Below are 22,498 nucleotides of genomic sequence, written 5' to 3'. Positions count from 1 at the left end.
TTATTAGTGTCATTTCAGAGCCAGTAGCAGCGCTGGATCTATCCACATGTTATCCATGTTAAAACCGACCTTTTCCGAGTCTTAGTAGTGTTGGCATACATGTTGGCTCTGTGCCTACCTGAGGCTGCAGGTACATAATCCTCTACAGTCAGTAAACCGGTATAAATCAGATAATTATCCCATAACTACACCCTCACTCTGTAAAGAGCATCTACATCCTCTTATTTTGAGCGGAATGAGTTGGACCGGACAAACTTTGAGGTTAAAACGCTCCGTTATCAGGCTTACATCTTCACGTGATGCGGAGATTTGCCTCGTGGGCCCTCGTGCGCGCACGACCGAGTGTCATTGACACAAATAATAAAAAAAAAAAGGTCTGAGGCTGTCTCGCGCACATTCAAGGAATTCTGCTACGGGAGCCGCACAGCCGTGCGTCAAGTGAGCCGAAACGCGACCGGACGTGAGGGAGACGTTACTTCAAAATAAAAACGTAGTCACGAGGAAAACAAAGAGGATGGCACAGGTTGGAGCTGGCCGTTTGTGATGGAAGGCTGGGTCATCACCTGGGTTCACTGGGCCCCAGAAACCCCAGGTTTACCGCATGTCACTTGGGTTTTGATATTTTGTGGAGCTGTTACCAGCTTTAACCTGTGCGGGTTTCAAAGAGGCCTTCAAATTGGATACCAGAGCAGATTTGTGAAATACTGCATTTACTAGTTAATGTAGTGGTCTCATGGAACAATCTGCAACATCACTTAAAAACAAACAAACAACAATTCTATGTTTAATTGTTTGCAAATCCGAGACCATTCTTATTAATCATCCCCTACCTACTCACCTACTTGCACCTGTGTTTTATTTGTTATCATGCTATTCTGACTGTTTTTTTCTTATTACTTTATTTGTCAGCTTAAATATTCCTTTTTAATGAAAGGAAATAAAATTGTGAGCATACCACAGGTAGTTTACAGTTTATAAGCATGCTAATTGATCTCTGTGTGAAGGGAGACCTCTCCAAATTCAGGACAGTAAGGTAATCTTACTGTTGTGTAAATTGATGAAAGGGCATATGGTGAAATAAATTCCGGTCACCAAACAGTTTGTATGAGGTTCACCCTTTTCCCATCTTGCCAAGCTTCTATAAAGCTAAGCCTTTTATTTTGAAGTAACAGTACCGGAAGCTAAACTTTGTGGTTGGTCCTCTTGATAATGCTTGTTTTCGTTGTCATAAACATGGATGTGAGTCAGATGATCGACCCTGTTGTTTGCTTTTGCACCATGAAATGAAGCATCAGCCTCGGGAAACACTGAAGGAAAACTTCAGTCGATCGCCGGAAATCAAAAATCCGGCGGTTTGTTTTTCTCGAGCAACGAAAAGCTAAACCCGTCTTTAGCCCACCGAGGAAGTGCTCCTTTTGTTTCAGGCGGCTGTGTGTGTTTTTTTTTTTTGTTTTTTTTTAATCGTGTCAACATGGATATGTACGGATACACCGGGGTCTTCTTGGTGAAGCGATTCTTGGATAATTCCCCGTTTGAAGTGACAAACATGTCCGACATCAACAAGGCGAATCCTCACGGCTGCGATAACGGAGCTCTAACGGACAGGTTCGGCGTCCTGATCCAGGGTCTCCTGGCCATCGTCGCCTTCAGTACGCTGATGCGTGAGTATCTGATCCATCGCCACCGAGCGCTTCTTGTTTCTGAAAACACCCTCAGTGTCACAGGTTTTTGTGTTCATTCACGTTGAGGATGCTGAAAACACAAAGTGCAGAAACGTGCTTTTGAAAGGTTAAACAAGTCCACGTGGCGTTTTGTTGACGTTTTGTTTTCGCACAGCTTCAGTCGCTTGCCACCAAATTCCACTGAAAAATATCCTAATTCTAATATTGCTGTATTTTTTGAATAGGTTACATACGAAATAGAACACCTCTTATAACATTATATTACTTATCAGTTCCCTCTGTTCATTTCGGAATATAATAGGTGCTGAAAACGTAATTAATTATAAGGGAATTTCAGATTTGTTTTCAACGGTTTTCGCCACAAACTTCTTCCACGTCCACAAAATTGACAGTTGCTTGGAGCGGTGAACCATTCAGTTAGGGATACATTTCAGTGAAATTAAGTGTTATTTGTGGAATATCTAGACACCGAATTTGCCGTTAAGGTTCAAATTAAACATAAGTAATTAAGCTATACCCTACCACACCGATATGTGTGCCGTTAAGCATAGCAACAGCAGAAATTGCGATGTTTTCAAGAGTAGTGTCGTGTGCATCTGTCCTTAAGGCAGAATGGCAGGTTTTGCTTCCAGTGCATCGTTTTTCTTGCCCATTAACAGACAGAAGGCCTGCTAACAGCATATTGATAAAACCTCCTTATGTTGAAATTTAATATTCATACTCAGCAAACACAACATTGGCTGCCGTTCAAAGAATGTGTCATGATTGATATGAAGAAGCTTGAGCTTCAGAGGTAAAGCCTGGCTGTTTTTAATGATGTTTACAGTTTTGTAATCAGTGACAGTCAGGTCACTTTTCAGTGAGATATAATGTCAGATACTTTCACAAACCTGGCAAAACCAGATCCTCCTGGTGAGCCAGGATGCGGGTTTTCTCACCCTGAACAATGGCTATTGACTGCTAAAAAACTTGTGACTGTGGCAGCTGACTTGGAGAATGTTGGGCATCCCACCAGCTTTGGTGCCCCAGGCAACACATAGCACTTCAGTTGCAGCTGAAAGGTGTGATTTGTACACAGTCAAGAAGGAGCTCAAAGAGCTGCAAACAATTTATTATTATTTTTTAAACTGTGGGATGTTTAGGGACTTGTTATGGTTTATTTTAATGTATGATGACCCAAAAAAATGATGCCTGTTTCTGAACATATAAGCTAAATGTAAAGATTCACTCTACCGAGACTGAATTATATGCGCTTTATTTTTTCCCTTTGTCTGAATTTGCAACCTGTAAATGTCCTTACATTGTCAGTTTACCTTTGTATTGGGTAAATCTGTGATCACTGATGTACCAGGGTGCTACGGGGAAGTGACATAAATACAGATACATGTGCATCCTGTTTGGATTTCATGAGTCTGTTGACATATGATCTAATAATCAGTGTATAGTTTTAAAGGTCATTGCGGCCAATCAAGCAGCCGAGTTCAGAGCGGCTGAATCCTCAGAGCAGTGAAGTGTTGCAGAATTAGGCCAGGCCTTGAGGGTGAGTGAGATCAATGAGCTGTAACCTCCACTCAGTTACTTATTAGTGGAGAAATCGATGTCCCTCTCCCTTTTTCCCCTTTTCTGTTCTCAGCATGCATGCAAGTGTCATGCTTGGTCAAAATACATGCATCTGTTAATATTTACTCCGCGTTATTTATGTGCAGCAGAGCATTAAGAGCCCTTCAGCTATAATCAGAGTGGCAGTATGCCAAGTCACAGCCGAGCCTGCAGCATGCGTCCCTCTGCTGATCTGTGTTAAGAGTGCTCTTCCTCAAAGCTATTTCAGGGAGTTTCCTTCCACTGGCTCATCATTATTCCCATAATCTAGAAAAAGGCTGACTGTCCAGAATAGCCACCACAGTTCGTTAATGCAAAGTTTTATCAAATAAAACTTTAAGTGACTTCAAAAGTTTGAAAAGTGCGGGACAAAATCTGGAAAAGTATGAACCATTAGACCAAATAAACACCAATTAAAAACATATTTTAAAAAAACATAAAAATGTTTGGTGGTGTGTACAGATGTAAAACACGTCTGCAGGAAGCCTCAGTCCTGTTTTCACATGCAGAGTCACATTCTTTGACCTTGTGAGATAGTGAGATAGAGGAACAGTGGGCGTCTGTTCACCCTCAGCCCGGTGGGGAGGAGTGAATTGTTGTGGCAGCGCTAAACAAGGATGATACGTGATCGTCTGCGCTGCCTCTGTCCTCACTCCCCTCCGCCCTGCAGCTCTGCAGAGAGGCCGGGCTCGCTGTGGAGGTCAAACAAACTGCACAGAAACTGTGCTGCATGTTATTGTTTTGCAGGATAAACAAGTCTAAACGCAACATTATTGATTAATTGATTACCTTTGTTTTGCAGTGAAGCGGTTCCGCGAGCCTGCTGGGATCAGACGACCGTGGAGAATCTGGTCAGAAATCTTTCCTTTTTTTCTTATTTTTCTCATAAACTTTACACATCATTATATATGAATAAAGTCTATTTAAACAAGCAAAACATCAGTGAAACCCAAATTACTCTCATTAACTAATATGGATATTTAAATGAAATTCAACTTGAATGCGCATGATTACAATGTTTGGGGTGAGAGTAAATTCACATTTATAAAATAAAAATTAAAGACGATATATCGTGTCTTTTACAGGTTTTTCGACACATCCAAACAGGCCATTGGCGCCCTCTTCATCCACTTTGCCAATGTCTTCCTGTCCACACTCACCAAAGAAGACCCATGCTCCCTGTGAGTTATCTGTTTCATCAAACAAGTCATGACAACATGAGATATGATTCCATCTATAACATGATTTCCCTTTTTACCGTAGGTATCTGATGAACTTCCTGCTAGACGCCACGCTGGGGATGCTGGTCATCTGGCTGGCCGTCAAGTTGGTGTCCAAGCTGGTGGAGTACAAGCAGTGGACGTTGCTCACGTTTGGGGAATATGGTGAGTGAGTTCTTCATAGCTGGAGGGCGAAGGGGATTTTTTAGCTCACAGCTCTACCCAAGAAAAATTACACTAAGATGCAGCTCAGTCTCCTGCCACTAGAGGGCAGCGTAGGCCAGCTGGAAGCAGACAGGGAGGAGAGCCAGCATCTACAGCTGCAGTCTGGAAAACATTCCCGATGGCTTCAGAGAGGGATTAACTCCAGGCCAATTATTACACTCGCTCACTCTACTGTTTTGTTTCCTCTTGCGTTCCTCGTCAGTAATGGAAATTTTCACTGCAACAGCCGGGCAGAGCTGTGGTCACTTCTCTCTGAGGGCGAGGGTCAAGTTCATGTCTGATTCTCCGGCTCTGTTTGAGAGCCTGGAACTCTAAACAGTAAATGATGATCACAAGTTCGTGTCTTGGGTTCACTCTCTCTGTCTGTGTCTTACTTCCTCCTCTTCCTGTCCTAATGACAGACTTGTCCTCCTTTGTACCTACTGTGATGAGACACCTGCATAACAGACCTTAAGTCACAGGCCACAACAGGAAATTCTATTAATATAACCTGCTCGAGCCCGTGAACTGTTTCTGAAATCTTTATAAAAGTAGCTGTGAAATGTTGCTCATTTAAAATTATGGAAAAATTACAGAATTAGTTCTTCATAACCGGATAATATTGATTGTGTCTGCGTTAGAAATCTTCTTTAATCATGAACTGGTGTTTTCTCTGTTCCTCTCTGCTCCAGGCGACCCTCCTCAGGCTGCAGCCTGGCTGGGCCAGTGTGGCATCTACCTGCTCATCATGGTGCTGGAGAAAGGTGTGATCAGCCTGGTGCTGCTCGTCCCCGGATGGTCCAAAGTAAGGACACTTTAGGGCTATTTGTGCTGCTTTGAGGTCCGATAGGAAAGATGGCATTCATTGACATTATCATACCTCTGGTATAGCAAACCTCAGCAGAAACCCAGGTTTTCACTCATTTTATTGTGACATGCAGAACTTATTTTGTTGTCAACCAATCTACATGAAAAAAAATCAGATTTTAACAGTCAGTTCCGTTTTGGCTCTGTTTAGTTTGTCATTTGATGTGAATCTGGCAGCATCAAGAGATGAAAGTCATCAAGAGTAAACAAGCGGAAGATGAAAAATGACTTTTGTCTTTTGATTCTAATGGAAACACTGAATCAGTGCTAATGTTTTTGAAGGACAGTTTGTTTGCATGACACTGAGGATCATAATTGTTTATTCGACTTAGCCCAGATCCCCGTCCAAGGAATCAAAAGGCAGTTTGTCAGTTTACTTCCAGATAGAAAGGAGTTTTTTTTAGTAAAGCTCTCTGTGTTATTTGGAGAACTTCCTTTGTTTAAAGACCATCTCCTCAGTCTTACAAAAAATGAAAGGTTCAGTAAACTGATTATAAATAGCAGTATAATCAACTGCTGCATAGTTGGTTTTATTCTAATGAAAATCTTAGAATTGAGGCCTGTCCCTCAGTCTGTTTTCATATTTATTCTAATACTAAAGTCTCATAAAATATATAATTCAAAGTAAATGAAATATTAAACAATTTAAAACACAGTATTTATCATACACCATCCAGTATTCTCAATCTTTTCTTTTCCTCTTCTTTTCCAGTTGCAGGAGGTGTTGCTGAGCTACATTGCTAACCCTCAGCTGGAGCTGGTGCTGGTCATGCTCATCGTGCCCTTCATAGTCAACGTGAGTTTCACTTTTATCTCATTAAAAAACTATGTGGAGTTTAGTCTTGTCTCTGCGGTATTAGTGACCCCAGTGCCGTCTCTCTGGCTGCCCCTGTAGTCCATCATGTTCTGGGTGGTGGACAGCCTGATGATGAGGAAGTACAAGACGATGAAGAGCCTGGACGACTCGTGCGACAGCTCGGTGAAGAAGGCCGACTCGCTGCCGTGGATGAACAACGAGGAGTCGCGGGTGAGGATAACTTAATGAGTCCGGTGAACTTTGGTTAACGGCTGGTTATAGTTTTTATTCACTTGTGTAATTAAACCAGCTGCTTCGTTCCAGGGAGGATTTCTGTGCAGCTTCAGAGGATCTGGAATTGCAAATTTAAGTGTTTACAAGTTTATTCTCACTTTTAAAAGTGAGGATAAACTCTTAGTCTTATGATGGAAGATGTTGTAGAGGACGAACACCACTCTGCTCTGGAAGTGACCCACTGACCGATGAGGGGATTATTTTTAATGTTACGAAAACGTTCACGGTGTCCACGGTGTTTTAGCCTAATGGATGCAAACCAGAACGTGACAGTTGAATATCTTTGCTTTTTGATGAAGAAAAGGAGACTTTAATGTGCGTGAAACTGGGTGTTGATGTTTGATGTACCCACACGGTCACGCTGGGTGTCAACTGCACCTGTTGTTTTGGGGGATGAACACAGTGTAGAGACACACACACACCAGACAGCTTTTCTCTCTCTGCACTTGATCTAATGAGGAACAAACCCAAATGAATTCAGTCCAAGAAACACTGAGTCAGACTCCTCTCCCCATCCTCCCTCGTTACAGTCGAGTTGTGAGATTCTGGTTTTCTTTAGAGTTTTCATTTTAGTTTGAACTTTTGTAATTCCTTAAAGTTCATTTGTTGACATTTGGACGCCGTCTTAGTTCATTTTATCTTAACAGAAGTGAGTCGTTGCTTTAGTAGGTCCTTTTTTTTTCCATACATTGAAGTTTTGCTGGCGAATATCTCACAGACCATGAGGTGCAATTGGGAAAATATTTTTTTCTGTTGACTTGACTGAACTGACCTTTTAAATGTGGTTGGGCTGTAGTCGCAATAATATTTAACAGGCATTAAATCACATTTAAAACCCTTTGAAAACACTGACAAGTACAGTACTTTTGGACAAATCTCCCATGTCCTTAAATTAGCTTCATCACATTAACAACATCAAAACATTTTTATGGTTTGTTTTCTGTGTCAGGCTTTAAAATGCCTATGATGAGCTTTGAACACTATTTAAAGGGATAGTTCACCCAGTTACAAAAAAATCCACATAGACACAACAACCTGCAAACAGTTTCCCCTGGAAAAATTTTATCAAAATAAATAGTCCCTGTAATAATAATGTGATTTTTCAGTGCTTTGCTGTTATAATCACATTTCAGATCCATCTCCATTGTATCAGTGTGGCAGCAGAAATTCCCAAAACATGGGCAAAGAAATTCAAAACTATGTGGGTTGGTAATGTGGGTGCGTGACCCTCATGTTCAGCGGGATGAGAGTGTTTATCCCTCCCTCCCATTTTCCTTTTCCCTGGTCATCTGCCAGGCCGCCATAAATCAAGCCTTCATCCTGGGAATAAAAGTGACATTTAGGATTCGTTTCCACGCGCTGATGTTATGGAAAGCAGAGTGGAGTGGAGGACGATGACAGACAGAGGGGCATTGACTTGGATGAGGTCTTCGTGGGGGTGGTGGTCGAAGCTACAGCCACAATGCTGTTGTTGTGGCTGGTGTTGCAGGATTGTGCGAAGGTTATGGAGGAGACGGTCAGATTCTTGCGAAGCATCAGAATCATCCAAGGCTCTCGATCAGGTCTGATGTTGGACGTATATTTGAGATCTCTGGTGCAGATAGCGTGGTCCATCTTTGATGTTGACACACTTTGTTCAAATTGTTGTGGATGTCAGCTTTAGCAGCTCAGAGATTTCAAGCAGCTACACACATGCACATTTACCACAAGACCCTGTGGTGGAGAGTAATGCCTGCTCCTAGCTATGTCTTTATCCCAGTATCTGAATCTGTACTGCTCTTTAAAGTGGTCTTTATATCAGCTTTCCCACACGTCATACACTAACACAAAGCAACACCTGCAGGTTTATAATGCCATAAATGTCACAGAGTTGTGGAATTGTGCTCCTTTGGGATTTGAGACCCTGCTGCTGCTGGAGCGAGTCTTCAAGGCTGCGAATAAACGGGGATATTTTCCACTTTAGGCTGGGAATGCAGAACTGAGATATTTCCCAGCTTTTTGTCAGGGATGCAAAATCCAAACACAAAACAGCTGAGCGCTGCTCGTCTGTACTTTGTCTTCTGTGTTATGGTTTGTGCTGAGCTACTGTGGCCTGTGTTGATCTGAATATCGACTAACAGAATGTCCTCTCTCAGGTCCTGCTGACCGTCGAGACGGACACAGACGAGGCGTCAGAGGGGGAAGAGGAGCCCGGCGATGAGGGACCAGTCCCCAGTGTGCATTATTCAGGGGGACCGCTGAGACCCAGCTGGGTGGTGGTGTAAACCCAGGTGACGTGACCTCTTACTCGTCCATCCACTGTCCACGCACACACTACACAAAACACTCTTAAGATCCTCAATGTGGACAAAAGCAAAAAAATTAAAGGTCTAAATATCCGCTTCTTTGCGAGCACAATTAAAGGTCATATAACCTGTGAATGTGAACACTACAACCTTAGCTGCCTTCTTCTGCACTCAAGGTGTCAATACTTACAACTGGAGCCTGACTCAGTACATGCATGTAAATCAAATAGCATTTTGGGAATTAGAAGCTCTTTATCCTCTCACCTTGTTGCCTCCGTTTGCTCCAAAAGAACATCAGAGTAACCACAACTGAACTCTGTGTGTGGAGAGAGATTAATAAGGAGTGCAGCAGCTGCAGGGCAAAATGTACGGGTGGCAGCAACAAGACCGAAAAATAAATCAGACTTTTTTTCACACTGGGGACTTTTGGGATTGATGTTGCTCTAAAGAGAGTCATTAATCGTGTATCATATTCCAAAGAGGAGCAAACCCGTGAAGTACACACATATATATAAATATATCTCTATGTAAGTGCTCTAAAATTTTATTCTGTCAAATATAATCACTTCAAATCCACCTTTTTAATTAAGGTGTAATTATAGACATTCCTGCGTGTTCTCCCTCTGGCTGCTTGCTTTCAGTTTCAACAGACCAAACATGTTGATAATGTGGTTATATGGAGAGGTTTCACTCCTTTGCAACAGGCAGCTTTTAAAGAGACAATACGTGGGTGGAAAATGATTTAATGCCGTGGTTGAAAAGGACCGGGTCACACTATGTTTCCACAATCATTTTCATATTCAGTGGACAAATCACTACCATGAATCCACGGGCAAAACACAGCAAAGCATGACATTTTGAGAAAAATATTTTAAATACATGGTCTGAATTTTATGAGACAGATGTCATCGAGCTTGATTCTCTTGAGGGAATAGTTCAGCATTTTGCATTTCTTCGTCGAGAGTTCGATGAGACGGTCGATACAGCTCTAATGTCAGTCTGTTAAATATTTAACTGAAGCCAGGAGACGGTTAGCTTAGCTTAGCTTAGCATAAAGACTGGTAATAGGGAAAGTGGCCAGCCTGGCTCTGTTCAGCAATAACAAAACCTGCTGTCCATTTCTGAATCTCACTAATTAACACATTAGATCCTGTTCGTTTAATCTGTACAAAAAACAAAGTGGGAAAAGGGGAAATTGTAGTTTCACTGGGTGTTATATGTTCTTTGAACCTGTGCTTTGAACAGAGCCAGGTTAGCTTTTCCCGTTTTTATCTTAGTCTTTATGCTAAGCTAAGCTAAACGTCTCCTGGCTGTAGCTCCTTTCCATCAGTATTTTTTTCTTGAAGATATAAGACTTTATCGTGGACCTGTCGCTCCTTCATAGTATTACTCTCTGTGGGATGATGCAGTAGCTGTTTGCAAGTTATGGCACATTTCTTTATTTATTCTGTTTATATTTTTTATGTATTTGACTTTATATACTGTGGTCTGATCTGTGGTTTTTAGCGAGTAATGTAAATGGGAGAATTTTCAGAGTCATCGCCAAACTACACTGTTGAATCCAGATTGAATTGAGGAGGCCACTGATGTACGTTTCCTTATATATTCAGCAGTTTATCATCAAAACATTTTCATTTACGTGTTTACATTTACATTTTAAAGCCAAAAGGTTTGGCATATTCCGTCTATAATGTTTTATTTTATATACCAGTGTAGCTTGTGTATTTTTAATTTGTTTTATATCAAATTAGAAACATGGATGAAACGGCACAGTACGTCCCGAGGTGTCATCAACGGGCCGTAATCTGCCGCGGTGCTTCTTACCGAATGTACCTCTTTAATCTGTTCAATGAATAAAGATGATTGACACATGAGGCCATGTTTGGTGTCGAATTCCTGTGGCGGCCGGGGCGAGGCAGTGCGATGACAGACAACCTGAGCGGGACCTGGCCAGAGCACACCTGTGTGGGCGGGGCCAGCAGCCCTGTGACCTCCAGCTGATGACAGGGCGGACTATGGAGCTGTGTGTGTGTCGGTGTGTAGCTGTGCGCTATGTATGTTTGGTGTACATGTAGTCACTGGCGCTGGGGACAAGGGGTTAGTTACCGGGGATGGTCTCTGTGGTAACCAGGTGTGATCTTCAGCTCAAGGTTGCCACGTTTAAGACATGTTGACATCCATATTTGGTGTGTGAGAAAAACACACACGTGAACATGTTTTTATGTCTCAGAAAACAACCACAAAATGTGGGTTTAAATGTTTTATTTACAATTACAAAATTATTTTTAACAATAATACATATCATATAATAAAAAAACATTACATTTCTATTAGAAATAGTAAAAAAATATATTCAAGAGAGAAGACTGTGGTAAAGAGAACAGAAAATGTGAAGTTTTGATGTTTGTGACCGTTTGGATCTATTGTGACGTGCTCATTATGGATACAGGGTAAAAGGAGTTAAAGTCAAATAATTAAATGCCGCATTACAGTTCATGGCTGTCATCTCACACTCTGTTAGTACCGTGCGGCCAGTCCCCTGTATCGAACATGTGTGACATCAAATAGTCCTCATACTGTCCGTCTATCAGCTTGGCCGCGTTATTTCTGGCGAACCAACAGTCCACGCTCTGTGTCCCGCTGTAGATCCGCCGGCTCTTCTGAACCACCGGCACCGAACGGTCCTTCACCTTCAGGACCGGAGAGGGTTTCATGTCTCCCTGTGCAGGAAGCTCTGCCAGTCCCACTTCCTCATACAGGAACTGACCTGAAAACAGAGCATATCAAAGGTTCAAGCTATTTTAGTCTCAGAGTTTGACTGAGAGGAGTCTTCAGAGGCAGCTCAGTTGATTTTGTGCTGATGTCTAAAACCAGTGTGACTGTTCACACAAACATAAAAAGATTCAGATTCAAACCTTTTTTTTTTTAACTCAGTCGTGTGAAATAAAAGTCAGTGAAAACTCAGAGATGTTGACCCACTAGTTGCGGATCTCACGCAGTAAGAGCAGTGCCTTTTAAACTTCTTGTTAGCTTACACTTAAATTTGGATTTAGATGGTCTCCAGAGGAAACTCCTGACCTTTTCTCTAGAACCACACTTTCGTAAGAAGTTTCAAAACTGGCAGATTTCCATGAAACTTCATGCAAGGGACGAGTCCTTTTAGGACTTGGGAACTCAGTCTGGCCTTTTATCTCATTATGAATATTATTATTATTATTATCCTTAAATGTATCTAATGTTTTCTTGTTTTTCCAAAAATGGTGAAGCTTAAAGAGATGCTGTTTATTGTTCTCTCCAGTGTTCACTGACCAGTAATGATGGAATGAATGTGTAAACCCTTGCTGACACTCACCCAGCAGACCATGGCAGTTGTGGGACAGCCCCTTGCTGTTACCGATGTAGAACCCCAGATGGTCTCTCTGGTAGGGAGCTGGGTTCTTGTACTGATGCAGCAAGATCACAAAGCTGATGCTCCCTCCGACCGTCACAGTCACGTTGGACTTTCCCACGATGGACACTGACAGTGCACCGCTGTCCACTGCAACAGTGGAGTGGCAGGGCAGAACCATGCGGTCTCGACCGTCCAGGATGACTTTCTTTGGGGTCACCTCGATGTAGGCACGTTTGGGCTGATCCACTACGATGGTGATGGTGCTGAAGTAGGTTCGCTGCTGCTTGTGGCTGCCTGGTGGAGCTGGGGCGCCGATGAGTTTACCGTTCACCGTCACACCTGGAGAACAGGGACGAGCCGCCAAAAGCATGAATGATTTAGATCTTGGAGTAAAATAAGGCTTTTAATGACGTTTAACGACGGGATGAGTCTTACCGGAGTACTTGTGGTCAGAGACCAGGCGAAGGATGTGTCCTGGCTCACCGTTGATGTTGAAGCACACGGTCAGTTTACTGAGGGGGAACTCCACCACAAAGTGAGGGTCACCGTCCGCTGAAGTTATCAAAGGGGACGAGAGACGGAGAGAATCTGATTTATTAAGCAGCCTGTTAAATAAGGGCAGGACAAACTGCAGAGGCTTCATTAGACACTGTAAACTAACGGGATCAGAGCTTGGGAGACGGCCGGAGTCTGATTTGATGCTAAAGATGGTTTTGCCGGATAAAAGTAAACACATTTTCTTGCCCTTACTCGGCAATGTGGCCAGATTTTCTAATGCCTTCTGCTGCTGTGTATTAGTGAGCCCACTTTATGTTCGGTGAGGTTGGTTATATCTGAAGCCGTATTCTCCTCAGGCCTGTGAGAACCAGCAAAGATGAACAGAGGAGCGATGAGATGAGAGGAACAGTAATGACAGGGTCATTAGCCCTCGCTAACTGCCTCTGATGGGGTCCTTCTCTTCACTGTAACACATGCACAAATATCCACTTCTAAACCCTCCACTCTGTCCCATTCAGCCACGGTCCATGTGTGTGTGTGTGTGTGTTTGTGAACACGCACTTGCATGTTTAAAGTGCTACGTAGGGCCCGCGCTGGTATTTCAATTAGATGCTTGCTCCTGCATGCTCTTTCCTCTTTCCAGGCCATGTTCAGAAGCATCTCTGAACCCCTCGCTGTCTGTGTAATCACTGCCGACTGTCTGACGAGCATCCAAATTACAGGCCGCCCACACAGAGAGTGGAGAGAGAGAGAGTCTACTGTACGTTCCCCCTCTCCTCTCTTTCAAGTTTTACTATGGAGCTGTGTAACCACTGCATCCATTCTCACAGTATACAGGGTTCAGAGGCTATAAGATGGAACGGGCAGGGGAATATGCGTAATATCTGTTTACATGAGAGAGAGAGAGAAGGTGGAGTCACCTGATGTTTTGGAGATGGTGATGGATTTCTTGGCTGGTCTCCGTTCAGCTTTACCTGCAAGGAAGAGAATATTTATCTACTGCAATGAGTCAGACAGCTGCCATTGTTTAGTGCTTCCTCTTAAAATATGAGTAACATTAACTGTTGGTGGGTTAGTTATTGAAGTAAAACAGGAAGTCTGAAGTGAGAGCACCAGACACCCTCTACAACCAAATCTAGGAGACATAACCTCACCAACTGTGTTGCTCAGAGATGAAGTCTGGCTGCCTGGCTTCCCGTCGGGTTTCTGTGGCTTTCTGTCCTCCGTGTCACTCGGCAGCTCATTGGCCGTCGAGACAGAGTCGCCAGCTGAGGGGGTGATGGTGGGCGCTGGAGCCATGGTGCCATCAGCCAGGACCTCAGGCTTCTCCACCACCAGGTTGGTGAGGGGAGTGAGGAAGTGGTATGTCAGGGAGAGGTTAGTGGCCTGATGAGTGTGGCCTTCCCTCTCCTTGCTGGTTTGGCTGCGCAGCCGCGACCGCAGCCCCTCCTTGACACTCAGGAAACCCCAGACACGTTCCACAAAGTCCTCTGCCACTGAGCTCAGAGCGACCCCTAATCCTTGCGCGCCCCCTGACCCCGGAGCTTTAGCGCCGGCCGCCATTGCTGCTGTAGCTGCTTTCACATGCTTCTCTGTCTCAGTTTGTCGGTGCCGCAGGGGCACGTCTGTCTCCAGGATGATGCTCCTGTCATTGTTGCTGGCGGTGACCTGGACGTGAAGAGATTCTGCGCTTTGGTTTGTGAGCTTTCCAGCGATTACGATCTCAGAGCCGTTGAAGTAGTTGGTGAACAGATGCTGAGTGACGTACTGGACGGAGTCCTCTGTGTAGTTGATCCTTATGTCGGACAGCAGAGGGGTTCCTATCTCATCATAGAACCTGGGAAGAGACAAGAAGAAACCTGGGGTTGTAGTAGATCGTTGCAGAGATGATGAAAAGCGTTGAAGGCCACAGCAGGGCAACGATCGGGGTAAATTTCTTGCACAGTCTGTATTTGACTTTGAGTTTTTCTAGCTGTCAGGCAGAGCACATATTGGTCAGTGGTAGTTTTTGAGGGAGGGAAACAAGGTTTCATCAAATGTCTTGTTTATCCATCCTCGCCACCTTCCGGCCATAAACCTGCTTGTCTAACCTCTTTAAGCTACTGCCACCCCACTTCAGAGTCTGTGCACACATTCATGAAGGAGCGTGTGTAAAGCAGAAAGTGTGTATGTGTGCTGTGCATAAGTCCTCCGTCCCATCCTTGTTGTCACGCCGCAGTAAACTTCCTCACCTCTTAACCAGCGTGTTTGCTCAAGCAGGACGAAGGCTATTATCTGTGGAGTCTATCTGTTAACCCCACGTACATACTCAGACGCAGGTTTCACAACACACACACATTCCTGCTCAACTGAACAAACACTTGGTGTGTCCCAGTGCGGAAGAGGGAGAGAGAGAGAAGAGGGTTGTGTGTAAAAGACAGGAAAAAAAGAGTCTTAAGAGAGAAAGAGGGTGGCTGTTGCAGTCTGTGGCTGTCACATGCTGAAGTTGATTAAAGAGGTCTGTTGTCAGCACCGTCACATTTTCAGTCTTCGTTCCTCCGTAGCTCGATGAGAGATGGAGGTACGTGTCAGAGGGGGAGAGGGGAGGGATTAGGCGAGCTAATTGTTTAATAAGAGGTGGATAAGACTTTTATGAGAGGGAAAGAATTAGACTTTAATTAATTAGGTATCTTAAGTAATAGTTACATCATTGTATAAATGAGGTATTCAGGCTTTCATTATTCATTTCTTTGTCTATAAATATCTAGTGTCTAGTGTCTTTAATCCTGGGCAGTGCAAAGCAGAAATGGAACAGAGTGTGGACACAAGAAAAGAAAATGAATGTTTTACGCCAATTTTAGACCACCTTCAGACCACATTTTTAAAACCGTTTCAGGCAAATTCAGACAATTTAAGACTAGCACCGTGGTATTAAATGAATCTTAGACCAATTTTTCACCAATTCCAGTTTTGGGCAACATTTAAATCAGTTTACCTGCTTCAGGACGGTTTTACATCAGTTTGGTCACTTTTTTTTTTTTTTCTAAAATCCAAGATGACCGTCTGGGAAAATATGATTACTTATTTTCCCAAAACTTTGTAGGTTTGGAAATCTTGTGAAATCAGAATGAGAACTATAATATATACATGATGACACTAATTACTTGTAGGGCTGTGAGGAAATGTGCCAGAAACACGCTGTTACCCTTTGAGCATAGCGCTGGCGTCGGCCTCCTCGTGGATGCGTCTCATCATCCCACAGTTTTCCAGGGCCATGCGTTCCAGCAGCCGATAATCCACATCGTTTCCAATCCCGATGGTGAAGATGCAGAACTTCTCCTGCACGGCTGAGCGGGTGTTCCCCAGGATCGCCGTGGACTGCACCTCCCCGACAGTCGGTCGCCCGTCCGTCAAGAAGATGATGAGGGACACGCTGTTTGGGCTGGCGTCGGGGCCCAGGAGGTAATCTCGAAGCAGAGAGGAGCCAGTCTGGATGGCACCATCGATGTTCGTGCCTGCAGTGGAGGGACGTCACACGAGAGTTATACTCATATGAAAATGTCAGGGATATGGAAATAGTTTTTATTGGCCTGAAGCAAAATCAAAACCAAAGCTCATTAAACAAGATGTTTTTCCACTTTCAGTCCCTGGCCAGTGGGGTGAGTATTATGTGTTACTCCATGCAGATAATCATTTTCTTCACAGGTCTTCACATTTAACTATGTTTATACCATAAAGTGCTTCAGTGAAACATAAATACAACATTTATATTTCTACATGTTGCAGAATAATCCATACTTAAATCCCACAAACAGAATGTATTTATCAAAATGCAGGAATCATGTGATGATGAGGACAAACCAGGAAGATAATAAAGCCTCACCTCCTGTGGGCCCCAGCATGTATATAAACTTCTTGGCGTCTCTGACAGAAAGAGGTGTGACTGGAACGAGACGGTTTGGCTGCCACACTTTGACCTTATTGGAGAAGCTGATGAAGTTGAAGTGATCGCCGGGACGCAGGTCCCTCAGAATGGTGAACAGAGCATCTTTAGTCTGAGAGAGAGTCGTGGGGAGAAAGAGAAATCACTTTTTGTTTGTTTTACCTTTTTTTACAGACATGCAAAGAAAAAATCTTTTTAGCTTGACTTTGGTCGTCAGTGTGTTCACTCAGTGGGTTTTGAATGGCTTCCATATGCCATTTTTTACGAGCGTGTAATCTTTGCATTGATGCTGACACAAAAATCCAAATTACCACACAATTTGCTGCATACGCCGTCTTCTGCTGCTTGCTGATGATTTGGGAACAGAGCTTTTAATCATATCATGAAACGTTGTAAAGATTGTAAAGTAAATAAGTAATTTGGACACAAGACTTCTTCTTTCTTTTCTGTCTTGGAGCTTCACTGTCTCAGCATCTGCAGATCTGCAGCCCTGAGCGTGGGTGTGATATATAATTTGGCGCTCGGGGGTTTATAGATGCTTGTATGGGCTGTATACAGCAGGGGTCAGAACCACAGACTGACCTACGCTGAAACCCTCTATTGTGAAGCCACATCAGAACACACTTGTTCTGTTCCTGCGGCCTTTTAGGGGCTGGCGATGGGTGGGGGGTGGGGGGGGGGGGGGGGGGGGGCAGATCAAGGGGTCGAGGGTGCTGTTGTCTAAAAAGTTCCATTACCCCATAGACAATGACCTTCCTCCCTCACAGCGTGGCCTTGTGCTGTATGTTTCCACTTTTCTTCCTCACTGAAAATCTGTTTTTCAGTTTGCCTCCTCTTTTCTGTTTCTGTGCTCGTCGCACACGGCAGCTGCAGAGATCAGCCCTGCGTCTGGCTGAGGGGATTACTGTGCCATTACAGATGGAGGAAAAGGTCTGATATTGATATTCCAGTGTGGGAGTGAGGAGGTGGGGAGTCAGGTTTCTGATCCAATACACTGAAAACTGAAATTCTGCTTGAAAACATTGTAAACTGCTGCGTAAGATTAAACAATTAGTAACACGGTTTTCCAGATTTCCACTGAGCGCGCTCCTTTACCTGTCTGATCTTAGTCCCCAGCATGGAGGCGCTGGTGTCGATCACAAACACCACGTTCTTGGGTACGACCGGCAGGTCTTTGGGAGCAAAGTAGTGGACAAAATGGCCGTTTAGAACCTGGAGAAGAGAGGAGCTGTAAGGACATGCAGCAGGCGGCGAGATCGGTTTCAGTAGTTGTGATTGTAAACATAGCGCAGAGCTGGAGACAGACAGAAGAGTTTGGCAGCGGAGTCGGGCCGGTGGCAGCAAGCCAGAGAAATGAATGAGTAACAGGTGGGTGGATGAGTGTGTGTGTCTGTGTGTGTGTGTGTAGCTGGATGGGAAATCTGTGTGCACACATGCAAAATATGAAAACTATTTTTCACTGCTCTGGTTTTCTTTGTCAAATCCTTTACTCATCTCTGTGTATTATGCATGTTTGTGTGTTAAAGTTTATAACTGGACTGTTGTTGATGACATGATCTGTGCTCTCACCTGAATGTCTCCTATCCCCATGTCTCTTTGGACGTCATAGCGGATCACAAAGTCTCCCAGGATGCCGTTGGTCGCGATCTTGGCCTGTTGCACGATGTTGGGGCTGAAGGTGATCTTGCAGACGTTCTTTTCGTTTTTGATCACAGTGGTGATGGGAAGCTCGGGCTTGGCTGCAGCACAAAGAGAGGAAGTGCGTTTGTGTTTTAACTGGATCAAGAACAAAATCCTGAGTTTAGTAAAGTGTCCGTGACCTAGGAGCGGAAATAAACTGGTGCCAGGGAACAGTGGAAATTAGTAGCTTTTTATGAGCCGGGCGGAGTTTGTGATATTTAGAATTATTAACAACCTTTTATCCCATTTTTAAAAACATTTAGTGTTACTAAGAACAGATTGGGTATTAATGTAAGAATGAAAAAGAATATTCTATATTTGTATGTAATGATGAAAAAACTAGAAATGGTGTGATTCACTGATAAAATGCTAAGATGTTATCTGTAAACCTGGTATCCTGGGTGCATTAGGCACGTTGGAGGCGCTGCCTGCTCCGGTGCTCCTGCTGTTGCGGAGCGGCAGCACCTCCAGGTCCGTGACTGGGGAGTGGTCGACGATGGTGACGTCCAGGCTGAGGCGGCTGACCAGCTGCAGAGGCCTCAGGCTGGTCACGTGTTCATATCGTCCCAGGCGGCGCTGCAGAAGCTCCTCGTAGGTGAGCAGGAAGACGGCCCGGTTCCTACCCGGTATACTGGCCGCCATCCTGAACACCTCCACTTCTGGCTCGGGACTGGAGAGGAGAGAGGAGGTGGTGAGTTTACAGTTTTCTCTGTATTTGTGTGTTTAATTCTGGTTTGAGCACTTAGATGATTTTATTTTGCTGCTTTTTTCTTAATCAAACTCTGATTTCATCCATCATCTTTGTTGTAAGTTTGGCTTCAGTATTGAGGTTAAATAAACCATGAAGTGAACAAACAACAGCTGTGAAGGGACAAAAACACAGTATGTAAGAAAGAAGAGACACATTGGAGTAAGGTGGAGAGCTATATAAGAGGTGGAGAGCTGAAGTGAGCGGTCCAAGTGGTGATATCATGAATATGGAAGTCCACCTCGGTCCGTCCCCTCCTTCCTGCTCTGCTCTGTCCGTCACAGCGGAGTCAGTGAATCACAAAATCTCATTTAAGGAAATGTCACTTTTTACATGACAGCGGGAAATGTGAAGTCACTTCTTCCATACATCACGTCTTAGGTCACAGAGTTATATGACTGGGTTTTTTCTGTGTGTCTGGAGCGATGATCTTCCAGTCTGTCTGCACACACACACACACACACACACACACTCTGTGTGGCTGCCCACTTGTGGTAAGAGAGGTTTTAGTTGGGATATTATCAATCTGTGTTTGCAAAATAGGAACATTAGAGGGAGCGAGTGCTGCTGTGTAATTAGGAGGAGACGCCAGACCATAGGTGTGTCCACACACACACTGAAACACGCACAAACACACACACTCTCAGGTTTCTCTTACCTTGCGTCACCTGACTCTTTGTTTTTTGCTTTGCCGTTCTCCTGTTTGACCCTCTTCTCCTTCGGCCTGACCTCGCTCTGGTAGACGCGCCCTCCAATGATCCTGGTTCACGGGGTCAAAGGTCGAGGATTAGAGCAGTGCTCATATTCAGGACCACCTATTGTCACAGTTCAACTGGGTTTTCTCTCACAAAAGACTGAATTTGTGGGCAAAATCCTGTTGTCCCCTATTTACGGGTACCAGTCCTACACATGGGTGAACTGTGGTCACTGTGTGTGTTAACAGCAGAATAAAAGCAGTCACCCTTTCTTGTCTCCTTGCTAAAATCACCATGGCAACCGAAACATCATAAATCCTTCCTGCCAGTAAATCCTGTTGTAAGTTTGTTTCATAAAGTACCTTCCAAAACTTCCAAATCTGCTTAGATTGACCAATATCTTGGGACACACTGAAGTACAGACTGACATGGATGATGTTATTGTTTGCTGCAACATTTTCTGCTGATAAGATTTAATTAGCTTTTTTTCTTTTTTTAAAGTTTATATCCCACATGACTTCCAGAAAGATTTCTGGCATTTATCACTTGATCTGTTTTCCCACCTCCCGCTAATTTTTCTTCTGAACTTCTCTTTCCTTTCTCCTCCTCAGACTTCTAAAATCCTTCACTTTGTGAACCTGCTTTCTTTTGATGATCTTATTATGATTTTAGGTCCACAATCTGCAGGCTCTCGTTGCTGCTCAGGTGACCTGTAAGAGTCTTACATGGTGAAGTTGGAGACGTAAGCTCCGGCGGGGATCTGAAACTGGAAGACGCCCTCGGTAGCGGCGGAGTGCCGGTTGAGCATGGCGCAGTACACCGCGGTGAAGGCATAGCGGGAGATGATGGTGGTCTTGATGGAGAGTTCCTGGACGTGAGGTTTGGTCTCCTGCAAAGAAAACGTTTAACCACCATTAATGCACAGCCACCAGCGCCTAAATATAAAACCTGAACCACTGATGCTAAATTTGGCAGGATTTTACGCATCCCTGTTGTACATGTTGATCATTACCTATTTTCATTTTGTAAATCAGCCCAGATAACTCATCCCAGGAAAGCTGAATTTCTCTTTAGTTACAATAACCAAGCAAACAGTGGAATTTGTTCCCATGAGCCATGATCCAGCGCATTACAGCTCCTCTGGCACATCTGCTCGCTTGGCGGATCTCCGTGCGTAACGCCCAAAGAGCGCAAGTTTAGGATGACAAAATTCACTTCTCAGTAAATTAAACTAGGTCATCCGTTCTGGACCACTATGAACAGTATACAGCTCTGTTTAACAAAACGTTTTCCTCGTGCCAGGGACGTCAGTTTCTCTAATCCCGGAGCAGATAGTTCAAACCATTAACTCCTAAACTCTCATCCTGTGCCAAATTATCAGACCTACCACACCGAGCTAAGGCAGCACGTTGCTGCTTACTGTGCTTTTAAATAAACCTTTTTAAATTTCTTTCTTTTCTTTCCAAATCTTTGTTTTTCATACAAGAGTAGCTTTGGACTCAAACCTAACTCACACCTGTAACCTCTAAATAAAGGAACAAAAATCCAGAAAGCTCTGAAATAGCGTCAGATCTCTGCAGTAAATCTGATTTTACCTTGGTCAGTATAGTTTTCACCTGTCGTGGGACCCTGCGCGGTGCCTGTGGGTACAAGAAAAAAGGTTATATGAGGAAATCCAAACACCAGAATGAGCTACACTTTCGTCTTTTAAACATCTTACAATGTCTAAATCAAAGTCTGCTAAGTCCGAATCAATATCATCTTCCAGTTCTCCCAGTACACTCGCACTGGCGCTTATCAGTAAGGTGAGCAGCGGCAGCAGCAGCATCTTGCAGTCCTTCTCAGTTAAAACTCAAAAAGATGAATGGGGCATAATTTCCAGCGCGCAGCGTCTCCGAGTCTCCGTCAGTCCGGATCAGAGTGACCGGACAGAGCAGTGACACGGTGTGGAGAAGAAAAATACGCCCACCCACCGGAGGAGAGTGATGCACTGTTTTCAGTCCCTCTCTGCGGTGAGGGGCAGTTTCTGCTGCTGCTGCCGCCTTTGGGCAGCGTCGGGATTTTTGTGATTAGAAATAACCCCCAGAAAAAAGTAATAGGTTTAAACAGTGATGTAGAGAGAAGAGAATAAATTGTCACCACTTTGACGCATTCAAGTCACTCACGTTCAAGATGACAAGATAAGATAACACCAAGAATCCAGCGTGAACCTAAAAGTCAGATGGTATCAGCTTTTAACCAGTGCGTGAAAGAGGAGAGGCGCAGGCTTCAGTAATTTGTTTTATTTTGGCTCCACCTTGTGGCCATAATGCAGCATGACATGTTTCTCCTGTAACCAGTGGCCAGTGGACATGTCAGGAAAATGTTCAGCTTTGTACCTTTATGTTCTACACACACTTAAAAAATTAAACAATTCAAAGACACATCAGAATGATATTTGGCCAAATCCACACCATGATGGTCAGACTGTGACGTCTGATATCAGAGAACTGGATCTTTAAACAATCTGTGCGATGTGAAACCTCTGTTTAATCTCTGAATGAGTCAAATCTGTCCTATTTACCTTGCCCACACTGCAGGTCAAGTTTCAAAGTTTCCTTCTCCTTTCTGGGTTACG

General features: G+C 43.9%; 2 protein-coding genes and 1 long non-coding RNA gene across 5 annotated transcripts; 2 read left to right on the top strand and 1 right to left on the bottom strand.

Moving 5' to 3' along the window:
• Positions 1-1,050: 1,050 nt before the first annotated feature.
• Positions 1,051-11,154, top strand: tmem110l (transmembrane protein 110, like). 3 transcript variants are annotated; one of them, XM_041030532.1, is made up of 9 exons: positions 1,051-1,661; positions 4,084-4,132; positions 4,367-4,462; positions 4,545-4,666; positions 5,398-5,510; positions 6,285-6,368; positions 6,468-6,599; positions 8,798-8,932; positions 10,807-11,154. In XM_041030532.1, exons 1-8 carry the CDS (start codon positions 1,472-1,474, stop codon positions 8,924-8,926), a joined length of 915 nt encoding a protein of 304 aa, XP_040886466.1. In that variant the 5' UTR covers positions 1,051-1,471; the 3' UTR covers positions 8,927-8,932; positions 10,807-11,154. The 3 variants fall into 3 exon arrangements, with proteins under 3 accessions (XP_040886466.1, XP_040886465.1, XP_040886464.1); XM_041030531.1 differs by having other exon boundaries at positions 1,052-1,661; positions 10,699-10,816; XM_041030530.1 differs by lacking the exon at positions 10,807-11,154 and having other exon boundaries at positions 1,057-1,661; positions 8,798-9,461.
• A 78-nt stretch (positions 11,155-11,232) lies between these two features.
• On the bottom strand, positions 11,233-22,392 carry itih5 (inter-alpha-trypsin inhibitor heavy chain 5). The gene is made up of 14 exons (XM_041029872.1): positions 21,602-22,392; positions 21,477-21,521; positions 20,607-20,770; positions 19,845-19,946; positions 18,828-19,108; positions 18,328-18,497; positions 17,854-17,970; positions 16,699-16,870; positions 16,021-16,330; positions 13,991-14,673; positions 13,757-13,810; positions 12,774-12,890; positions 12,300-12,677; positions 11,233-11,714 (listed from the first exon to the last, which is right to left on the bottom strand). Exons 1-14 carry the CDS (start codon positions 21,707-21,709, stop codon positions 11,455-11,457), a joined length of 2,961 nt encoding a protein of 986 aa, XP_040885806.1. The 5' UTR covers positions 21,710-22,392; the 3' UTR covers positions 11,233-11,454.
• On the top strand, positions 17,992-20,669 carry LOC121175976. Its single transcript, XR_005892848.1, has 4 exons — positions 17,992-18,126; positions 18,368-18,436; positions 19,009-19,129; positions 20,554-20,669. It is a non-coding gene; the product is annotated as an uncharacterized LOC121175976 (long non-coding RNA).
• Positions 22,393-22,498: the final 106 nt, after the last annotated feature.

This window comes from Toxotes jaculatrix, chromosome 22 (genome assembly GCF_017976425.1).
Source record: "Toxotes jaculatrix isolate fToxJac2 chromosome 22, fToxJac2.pri, whole genome shotgun sequence".
NCBI classification, from domain to species: Eukaryota; Metazoa; Chordata; class Actinopteri; family Toxotidae; genus Toxotes; species Toxotes jaculatrix.
This window is presented reverse-complemented; position numbering and strand designations above follow the sequence as displayed.